The sequence below is a fragment of the Harpia harpyja genome, chromosome 4, assembly GCF_026419915.1.
Source record: "Harpia harpyja isolate bHarHar1 chromosome 4, bHarHar1 primary haplotype, whole genome shotgun sequence".
In the NCBI taxonomy this organism is placed as follows: Eukaryota; Metazoa; Chordata; class Aves; order Accipitriformes; family Accipitridae; genus Harpia; species Harpia harpyja.
Genome location: NC_068943.1, coordinates 49,014,150 through 49,024,446, shown reverse-complemented (window position 1 = coordinate 49,024,446; position 10,297 = coordinate 49,014,150). Strand labels below are relative to the sequence as shown.

The following is a 10,297-nucleotide window of genomic DNA, read 5'->3' as shown; positions in this document are numbered from 1 at the left end:
GGGGGGCACACGACACACGACCCGGCTCTCCGGGGCGGGGGAAGCGCCGTCCTCCCCGCCGTGGGGGGTGGGGGGGCGAGAGCCGCGTCCCGCTCCACGGGGGAGCGTGGCCACGCGTGGGGCGGGGGCGGCGTGGGAGGGAGAGAGTTCGCTCGCTCGCAGCCGGGGCGGGGAGAGGCGGCTGCCGGCGCCCGGGAGAGCCCTTCCTCGGCGGACGAGAAGCCGCGCCGGCCGCCGGACCATGCCGGGGGAGCGGTGCCGCCTCCCGCTGCTGCTGCTGCTGCCGCCGCTGCTGCTGCTGCTGCTCCTGCTGCTCCCGGCGGCGCCGGCGCCCCAGGTGAGGGGGGGGGCTGGGGGGGGAACCCCTCGGAAAGGTTTCTCGAGGGGGGCAAGGTCTCCTCTTTCCTCCCCCCCTCCCCAGGGCCGGTGCGCTGTGTGTCTGTCCGCCCTTAGCGTCGGGCTGTGCAGACCGCGCTCCTGCCCTGGCCCCAGCAAACAGGTGGGCAAAGCCGGGGGACTGGGGCGGGGGGGGAGCTTAAGCAGGACTTAAACCGGGCCCGGTTTCTTTTGGGCTCTTTTCTTCCTTCTTCCCCCACACCTGAAGTCGCCACCGAGTACACCGGGAGCAAAGAATCCTCCCGGTTTTATGGGAGAGCGGGGGTTTGCTACGGTTCAGCATCCCGCGGGGAGCTCACGCTGGCTCTTGAAGTTAAAACCGGCCCTAACAAAGAGCTGTTTATTAAAGCGAGCTACATGCCAGGCATCTATTTGCTTTTGCCTGCCTTCCTCTCGGCGCAGGGCACCCCAGAGCTGCAGGCACAGACTGGCTCATCCCTGCCGGCAGCCCCTGACCTGCCAAAACTGCCCCGAGGGAAGCAGAGGAGAGCACGCCACTTGGAGCTGGCCTTTCTTTCTTCTTCTTTCACCCCTGCACAGCGTGGCCGGGGAGAGAAAGAAATCCCTTGGGCCAGGTGGGCCAGTGCCCAGCAGCTCTGCTCGCTTTCCTGGAGCTCGTTTGCCCCCAGCCTCCTGCCGCCCAGACCAGACCCTGTGCACTCTCTCCCCCATGGGCTCTGCGAATCTCTGAGCTCTAAAACTGGCTTGGCTTTGCTCAGCCCTTGCTCTTTTTCTTCAGTTTGAAGTCAATTCCACAGGAAACCTATAATAACGATGCCCATCTCCTGCATGAGTCAGTCCCGTGGTAGTGATCGGTTTGCAGGCAGGAGTCCCACCAGTGTTCCTGGCCCCGGCAGAACTCACAAGACAGCTGTTTTCCTCTTATTTTGTAATGTGGAAGTGGGACAGGGCTCTAGCTCCAGCAGGATGAAACATGAGTTATGGCATCTCTCCCAGGGCTAACAAAGCGATTACAGCCCTGCTTGTAGTGCTGCGTTACCCATTTAGATGTAGGAGAGCATGCCTGAGCTAAGGACTTCTTGCACAGCCTAAAAAAACTCCTGCATCTGGGTAAATGGGGTAAAAAAATATAAAATCAGCTATCTCAGGGGAACTTTGATGCTGCAGAGTTCCTGCTCCTTCGTGGCTGGGGCAGGCTGCGTGCAGCAGGTTGGGTCCTGGGTGGCACGGCAGTGTGGGGGCCGGAGCGATGTCCCCCCACTGAGCAGCTGCCCTGTCCCCGCAGAGCTGCCTCAGCAGGCAGCAGCTCCTGGCCGCCATCCGGCAGATGCAGCAACTGCTGAAGGGGCAGGAGACGCGCTTTGCCGAGGGCCTCCGTGTGATGAAGAGCCGGCTGAGCACCTTGCACGCCTCCCTGGCCAAAGCCGCCCCTGAGCCACTGGCCGGTGAGTCCTCCCTGGGTCCCACCAGTTGCTTTTATGGCCTCGGAGGACACTGGGGTGGGCAGGTCAGGACGCTCGGGGCTGTGACGGGTGGAGGTTTGGGCATCTCCATAGATGGAGATACCTGTATCCTTGTTGGCAATTTGTACTTGTGAATTCGAGCACCTTTCCAGCCTGGTAAGATGTGGGGAAGCTCAAAAGCCCTTAGCTGCAAAGCAGAGAGCTCCTGGCAAAGCACTGGAGGCGAGGGGGCTGGAGAACCACGTCTCCAGCAAAAGAGCTACAGTCCTGTGCTGGGAGCATGAGGGGGGTGGCAAAAATGCCACCAAACCCTTTGCCAGTGATGCTCAGCCCCAGCATCCCTGCTGGGCTTTCACTGGGGGGCTGGATGTTACTGATGAACCTCAGCAGGCCAATATTCGAGGAAAATAACAGTTAAAGAGGAGGGCTCGGAGGAACTGAGTGAACCGTGGGTCAGGTGGAGTTGGGGACAGGAAAGATAAGGCAGTGCTCCCCCAAAGAACCTGCCTGAACAGTGACACCCCCCCCCCGCCCTGCCGTGCTCTTCCAGCCTCCTGCCCTGCCCTTCAAGCCCCCGTGGATGGGAGGAAGTTTGGGACCAAGTATTTGGTGGAGCACGAGGTTCACTTCACCTGTGACCCGGGCTTCCAGCTCCTGGGCTCCAGCACGCGGACGTGCCAGGCCAACGGCAGCTGGACCGGACAGGAGCCCCACTGCGCAGGTACTGCTCTGGGCTGCCTATGGCAGGGCTGCCGGGCAGCTGGCCGCGGTTGTTGGGGCTGCTTCGTGCCCGTGGCTGCCTAGGGATGTCATCTACAAGAGTGGGATGCGATTTGGGTTTATTTAAACATGGGGGGGTGATTGGGGTCCACCAAACGGGGAGGTATTGTGGCTGTCCCTGAGTCCCAGCTAGCCAACATCCCACGGATGCGGCGGCTCCCACGGCCAGTGATTTGGGGTTTCTCATCCTCCAGGAAAGCTGGAAATTACAGCTGGAGCCTCACCTGCAGCTCAGCAGCAGAGATGAGGGGAAAAGGCATCAGTGCTATGATGGCTCCCTGCATTGGAGCAAACCATTGCACCAGGGCAGCGCCGCAGCATCGGAAACAGCCGGTGCCTGAGTTTGGCAAAATACATGGTTGTGATGTGCCGTGGGGTACCAAAGTGGTTCAGTGCTCTGGTGGCTTGCTTCCCAGATAAAACAAAATAAAATAAAATTTAAAAATGTGGCTATTTTGCAGAGATCAGTGAGTGCTCGAGCAGCCCCTGCCAGAACGGTGGGACGTGCCTCGAGGGGCTGAACCAGTACAAGTGCCTCTGCCCCCAGCAGTGGACTGGAGCCACCTGCCAGTACCAGGCGCAGACGGGTGGGTGACCCTCCACTGAGGTGGGTGACCCGCCACCCTCCGGGTATATTTTGGCACCCCACCTCATTTCAAACCCCATCCCGCGGTGTGTCCCCCCAGCTCCTCCCGCCTGGAGCGTCACGGATGACCCGGCATTCAGCCGCCAGCCCCGCTGTGCCCAGATCGACCGGACCCAGCACTGCAGCTGTGAGCCCGGCTTCCATATGAGTGGCACGGCCGCCAACGGCCTCTGCCAGGGTGAGCTGCACCGGGGGGGGCACGACGACAACAGTGGCGGGGTGGGCTGCGGGGTCTCGGCCATGCACCCGCTGCCCTCGTCTCTCCGCAGACCTCAACGAGTGCGAGGTGTACAGGCGGGAGGGGGGTCCCCGGCTCTGCGCCCACGCCTGCGTCAACCTCCCCGGCTCCTACCGCTGCGCCTGCCCCGGTGGGTACGTCCTCCTGGGTGACGGCAAGAGCTGCGAAGGTGAGGGGGGGCTGGAAAGGCACAGGTTAACTGCTTTTTCCAACTTGCACAATTGCTTTTTTATTTTTTTCCCCTTTTTTCTCTTTGTTTGCAAGCATCTCTGCATGCAAAAATCTCGCCGGGTTTGCACAGAGAGGTGGTTCCCGGGCTGGGTGTGGAGGGGAGGAAGATGATGGAGGTTCAAGTGCTGGCAAACAGGTGCGGTGCTTTGGGGTTGCGTCTCACCGAAAAAGAGCATGGGATCCCCGCTGCGGTGGTGGAGCTGTCCCCTGTGAACGGGGCATCCCTGAGAAGAAACTCAAATAGCATTCAAACCCAAGAATTATGCGACAAGGGGCGGGCTTGGAGGCTGGCAGCTTCTCCTCCAAAACCGGGGGAGTTGGGGTGGCGGGTTGGGAGCAAAGCAAAACGGCAGCTGGTGGGGATGGTGGGTGGCCAGAACTGCTTGTATGGATGTCTCCTCCTGAAAAACAGGGATTTTTGGAGGCTAGAAAGTGATGATTATTGCAGTTCATGGTGAGAAAACTCATGCTTTCTCCTTTTCTCCCTGATTTCTGCATGTTTCATAGCATCTTGCTAATGCTCCCAGCAAATATCTGTGTTCAGAGCTCCTGATTTTATTGCCAGGTATCTTCGTGGTTACATAGGTGTTTAGGAAATAGAGAGAGATGGTGTTTTCAAACAGCTTAGCAGAAAGTTAGGAAAATAAGCTGCCCTCCTGCTGTGAGAGTGCTGCCATTAACCCTTGCTGGCCCAGGGCAGAGCTCAGGGACAGGAGAGCAGGCGCAGAATGGGATTTTAGGCAATTTAGGTGTTTTCAGCCATACTCTCATACTTTTTTGATCACCATTTCAAAGCGCTTTTGCCTATTTTCTGCCAAAAGGAACCCCTCAATGGGGTCGGTCTGAGGTCTCCGGTGAGCTTGACCCGCTGCCCGCCCCTGTTTTGCAGACATCGATGAGTGTGCCCTGTCCCAGGATAACTGCACGAGGGGGACCACCTGCATCAACACGGGGGGGGGCTTCCAGTGTGTCAGCCCCCAGTGCCCTCAGCCCGCCGGCAATGTCACCTACGTCAAAACATCACCCTTGTAAGTGTGGCGCGGCATAAAACCTGTCCCTGCTTCGTTTTTTGGGTGCTGGGTCCCAAAACCACGTGCATGGCATCCACTGGGATCCAGTGCCACCGAGGTGGGGGACACGAACCCCTGGGGCTCCCTGAAAAGCTCCCCCCGGCTTTTGCCTTTGCAGCCAGTGCGAGCGCAACCCCTGCCCGATGGAGAGCCGGTCATGCCACCAAGCACCCAAAACCATCTCCTTCCACTACCTTCCCTTGCCTTCCAACCTGCTGACGCCCACCCCGCTCTTCCGCATGGCCACGGCGGCGGCACCCGGCCGGCCGGGACCTGACAGCCTGCGCTTCGGCATCGTGGGGGGCAACAACCGCGGCCACTTCGTGATGCAGCGCTCGGACCGGCAGACCGGGGAGCTCATCCTGGTGCAGAGCCTCAAGGGTCCCCAGACCATCCAGGTGGACGTGGACATGTCCGAGTACCTGGACCGTGTCTTCCAGGCCAAGCACGTGTCCAAAATCACCGTCTTCGTCTCCGCCTACGAGTTTTAGGGGAGGCGGCAGCTGGGGCGGCTTCCCTGACGGTGATGGTCCCTGCTCAGCATCCTGCACCCAAAAGCGCTAGCCCCGGAGGCAAGTGTCTAATGGGAGCTCCAGGTGACATCCCACACCGAAGCCTCTCTCCAGCCAACCATCCTCTGCTCTGCATTAACTATTCTGCCTAGGTGGCTTTTACACCCACCTATGTGGGGAAAAACAAAAGCAAATGAGGGGCAAAAGAAATCAGGTGCAGGGGTTACCCGCTCACCGGGGCGCAGGAGCAGAGCATCGTCCTCACCCGAGGGTCCAGAAGGATGATGTCCCGCAGCCTCAGCGCCTATGCAGTGCAGAAAACCACGGCCCTTATTTCCTTTTTAATTCCTTTTTTTCTTTAGGAAATAAGTTAAGCTGGTGCATGCAGGAGGAGGGAGGCTCGTAGCAGCTACCGCTCTCCTCCCCGCTTGCACTGTCTCCAGCCCCATCAAAACATGCCTCCGCTCCCCTTTGAATGCTGAGAAAACCCACGGCAGCCCACAGGGAGGGGGCTGGGCTGGTGTCTCAGTCCCCCGGGATTGACTGGCACTGGAAAAAATCCACGAACATCCATCCCTACAAGACCCAGCTGGCTCTCGGTGCCCTCCTTGGCAAGTGGGACATTGCTGCTGGGCGCAGGAGGAGTCCCAGTGCCCTGCAGATGAGCGCTGGCGATGGGCCGGGGCCATCCCATGCTTCAGCCCATGGGCAGCAGCTCCTTAAACCTCCTGAACTGGGTTGTGTGTGTGCATCCCGCCCCTGCCCCACCGCCGTGACCTCGGGGGGGGGCTTCGGCTGCGCTTGGTGCTCACGTCGAGGGAGCTCGAGGGGTGAATATCTCATTTTTTCAATCAGCCGCGGCCTCCACCCCACTGTGTGTAAGCAGCTCCAGGAATAGCTGGGGTTCGGCTGTAATGCGTGCCAGGGCGGGGGACACACACCTCCCCGGTCTTGCATCATTCCCCCTTGGTACCTGTTCCTCAGTGCAGCGCTTGTACATGTTAACCACAAAACCCTGACGTTATGCATGTTTCTCCATTATGCTGGTTTTAGTACAATTAAACGATGATATAGCCTCTGAGAAGGTGCAGAGCAGAATAAAGTACCCGATGCACGTGCGGCCGGGGGGGCGATGCTCACCCGGAGCTGTCTGGGTGGGGCTCAGTGTCTGTGGGGCAAGAACCTGCCACCATTAGTTTTATTTTTTTATTTTGCTTGGAAGGGGCTGGCTGGTAGCAGGGCAGCTCATCCCTGAGCATCCTCCGGAGACCTCAAGGAAGAGGAGCCTGCTGCTGCCCCCCCAAAAAAGGCAGCAGGGCAGAGTCCCAGTGGGGGGCTGAGCTGCACCCACTAAAATCCTTCCCACTCCGTGCCCCAGGGGAAGAGACTTGAAAAGACTGATCTGTGCCCCATCCTTTGGGGGATGGAGCTCCCAGATTTTTTTTGGGGGGGGTATGGCTTTTCCGTGGGACCTCAGGAGGGGGGCAGGACCTCTCCCCGCAGAACAAGGAGGGACATTCAGTGCTTGCTCCTCACCGCTGTCGGAGCGGGGCTGCCGGAGCCCGGGCATGGCAGATGGAGGATGTTTGGGTTGGCAAGCGCTCTGGCTGGACGGCAGAGCTGGGCAGGGAAATGCATCCCAGGGTTGCACTGGGGGAGGGAGATGAAAACCCAGCGGGCTCACTCCTCCACCCGAGTGCTTAAAAAAAAAACAACATTAAAATAAAGTGCTTTTCTGAAAGTGTAGCTGCTTTTAAAAGCGGGTGGTGGTAGAGAGGGATGGCTCGGCTCCAAGCGGGAGCACAGGTGCCTGCAGAGCAGCAGACCTGGGGGTTGCCCACCTTTAGTGGGGTGGTGGAGATCTGCAGGGAAAGCCCCCCAGCTGCAGGAAGACAAAGCCCAGGAGGACCCTCAGGAGAGGAGAAAGGAGCGGCTGGCAGGGTGGCTCAGTGCTGCGTCCCTCAAAGGGGGCCGAGACGTCTTCTCCTCTCCCAAGGCAGGAGGACCAACCTATCCCACTTAGGACACCCCCTTAATTGTGGGGTGGTGTGGAGGGGGTGTCACCCCACAGCTGGCCTCAGCACGGGGAAGGAGAAAGCTTTTTGGACCTGGCCTAGGAAGGCCCTGCAGGAGTTTGTGCTGCAAGAGAAACTGGGTTGCCATATGGACGGCAGGGGACATGCCCGGTTTTATTTCCTCAGTGTGCACAGGGACAGATGAAGCCTGCCCGGGGGGGGCGAAATGTCCTTTAAAGCTCTGTGGCGTAAAAGCAGAAGTAGAGGCAGACGTACCCGTAGATGTACAGGACTCTGCCAAAGGCAGCCCAAAGGGTCCCAGGATAGCAGGGAGAAGAAAAACACATGGAGAATCCGTGGGGGTATGTCTGGGGAAACCCACCCTTACCTTCCCCCCCATGCCGGGATGCTGAGGGTGAAATCCTGCACGTGCCAGCTTAGTGCGCAGCCGGGGCTACGATCGGAGGACAATGCCGGGCATCGTCAGAGGAAGGACGGGGAATGGGCAGGACACGCCGCTGGACCGCTCCACCATGCGCCTGCATGCTGGGATGCCCCGAGCAGCAGGCGACGAGGTTTTCCTCAGAGCTACCCGGACCCTGGCCAAGTCGCTTTTTGTCCAGGAAAGGGAGCAGTTATCCCCATGAACCCAGCTCGGCGTGTGTGTTTTAAATTAGCGCCTTAGATAAGAGAGCAGCGCTGCGGGGGCTGCTGGCTGCATCCTCGTACGCCACCGAAAATCGCTGCTGCAAGACAAAAGCCGTAACAGGAAAGGAGCTGAGCTGAAATGAGAAAGAATATTTTATTTAATTTAGTTTTATTTTTTAGGAAAAGCTGAAGATGGACGGACAGCTTTGGGGAAAGAAAACAAAGTTAGGAGAAAGAAGGCTACAGAGCGGGTAGCCCAGAGCCTGTGGTTTGCCGGAGCAGGGTCTGCCTGGCTGTGGTTGCCCAGCCTGGTTGGACGTGCTTCTGCAACAGGCTGTTACCGTGTTTTAGGGGTGATAAAGAGATCCCTGTGCTTGGGGATGCGCTCCTCCAAGAGATGCAGAGAAGGAGGCCAGGGACGTGCCAGAAGGAGCTCCTGGTGCCTTACCTCTGCTGCCTCCATCACCCATTCCTAGCTGCAGTACCTCTGATGGGGCGAATGATGTGTTTCACCATCCTCACACTGACGACACTTTCCCCCCTTTCCTGCCGCCTTGCCAGGCTCTGGGAGCCAAAAAACCAGGAGTCCGTAAGAGGATAAGTTTCTGACAGGGCAGCATAGTTTCCATCTGATGCTTTAACCGGCTAACGAGGCTGGAGACGGGTGCTTGGACCTTTGCAGTGGAGACTTTTCCTCGCAGCACAGCCCCGAACTGACAACATTTTCCTAATTCCCGAGGCCAGGGTGAACTGGTTTCCCCTCTCCGGGATGGGCTGGCATGCCGCCGGGGCTTGTGAAGCCATGCCCGTCCTCCCAGCCGCTTCTCGCCCGCCTCGAGGGCCAGGACTGGAGCTGGGAAGCTCAGCCGTCTCTCCCAGCATTAGCTGGCTGCAGATCTCCCTTTCAGCCCCAGAAACGTTTAAGGTCGGCTCTCCAGTGTCTGGACTGGGCTGCAAACCTCTGGCCAGCATTTGAGCTGACTAAAGGAGATTTTTTTTCCCCTCCCAGAGCGGCTGCTCTGGCATCTTGCAGACTTCCCGAGCCTGGAATGTGCAGAGAGAGGCTCTTCTGGCCCTGGTAAATACAACTTCTCTTTGGGATAATAATATTTTGGAGCCCCCAAAATAGCTGGTTTGCCTCTGCTCCCCTTCCGCAGGCTGAAGGCAGGCAGTCCCCGGTGCAGCTGCCTCCAGATGTGCTCTGTGTGCCCTGGGATGGGTTGGCTGCACTGCCCGAGCCCCAAAGCCGCAGTCTCTCACCCCAAATGGCTGGGAGGTGAGGATGCAAAGGCTGAAGACTTCGCGAGGAGGTGGCCTTGGAGGGAGGCAACGCAACGCCCGCCGAGGTGCCAGGAGAGAAATACGGCACCTTTGAATTTCCGAGGTCTGCATGCGAAAGCGCTCCCTTTCCTCTTCACCTCACGAGGGGAGACAAGCCCCAACCTCAGGCAGGGGCGAGAGGATGTGACCATGGCTTCATGTCCTGTTTTCTCCTCCTAGTCATCCTCCTGCTTCCAAAGTGCATTCGTGATGGGCCTTTCCCTGCTGAGCATCCGAAGTCCTGAGCTTCCCTGTGCTTCTCCTCGCCTTCGGTTTAAGGAGATACATCCCTGCAAACAAAAGAATGATTAATTATCTCTTTAACACACACAAGAACGTCAGGTTATTTTCAACCGCAGGTTAAAATCTGAATTTTATTACCTAGCTAGCATCCCTGAGAAGTCTGCGCCTGGTGCAGGGCACATCCATCAGCGCTGCTGTGTCTCCTCCCACCCCACAGATTCGTATCGCAGTTCGAATCCTTGTTGAAGCGAAAGCACAAACACACATGCCAAAACACTTATTAATCCTGTTATAGGCTTTAATGAAGAGCTGAACCACAACATTTTTATTTGTTATGGTTGCTAGGTATGTTGCTACGCTCTCCACACCATACTCCAGATCCCTGTATATTTGCGATATCTGAGAGCACGTACAGGGGAATTTGTATAGCTGCTATTGCCAAATTTAGTTATACTTCAAAAAAAAAATAAAGAGCCACTCAGGAGCTTCTCAGCAGCATACCTTTTTCCCTGACAACACAAACACACGTAGGGATATTTAAACAAACAGCTGCACACTGCTCCTGCCCACAGATTTTTGTTTAAAATGGATGTTTGCACCTGCAGGCACTGCAAAAAAAGCAGGAGCCAGGCTTTTATTCTGAACTTTAAACCCCCCCCCCCGCTTTTTGCCTTTTTTTTTTTTTTTTTTTTTTTTTTCCCCCCCATTGCGTGGGCAGATGGTGCTGAGCCCTGTAGGCATTGCCTCCTGGGCTGCACACCCCACTGAGATGCT

At 57.8% G+C, this 10,297-nt stretch overlaps 1 protein-coding gene across 1 annotated transcript; it reads left to right on the top strand.

Moving 5' to 3' along the window:
* Window positions 1-154: 154 nt before the first annotated feature.
* On the top strand, window positions 155-6,381 carry FBLN7 (fibulin 7). The gene is made up of 8 exons (XM_052783901.1): window positions 155-337; window positions 1,643-1,802; window positions 2,371-2,541; window positions 3,062-3,187; window positions 3,287-3,424; window positions 3,516-3,653; window positions 4,605-4,743; window positions 4,904-6,381. Exons 1-8 carry the CDS (start codon window positions 242-244, stop codon window positions 5,274-5,276), a joined length of 1,341 nt encoding a protein of 446 aa, XP_052639861.1. The 5' UTR covers window positions 155-241; the 3' UTR covers window positions 5,277-6,381.
* The last annotated feature ends 3,916 nt before the right edge of the window (window positions 6,382-10,297 follow it).

Excerpts from the sequence above, each read along its gene's own strand:
- FBLN7 (XM_052783901.1), top strand. The coding sequence starts at position 242 with ATGCCGGGGGAGCGGTGCCGCCTCCCGCTGCTGCTGCTGCTGCCGCCG. Across the intron at positions 338-1,642 it reads CGGCGGCGCCGGCGCCCCAG|AGCTGCCTCAGCAGGCAGCA; the intron begins GTGAGGGGGGGG and ends CTGTCCCCGCAG. Across the intron at positions 3,654-4,604 it reads TGACGGCAAGAGCTGCGAAG|ACATCGATGAGTGTGCCCTG; the intron begins GTGAGGGGGGGC and ends CCTGTTTTGCAG.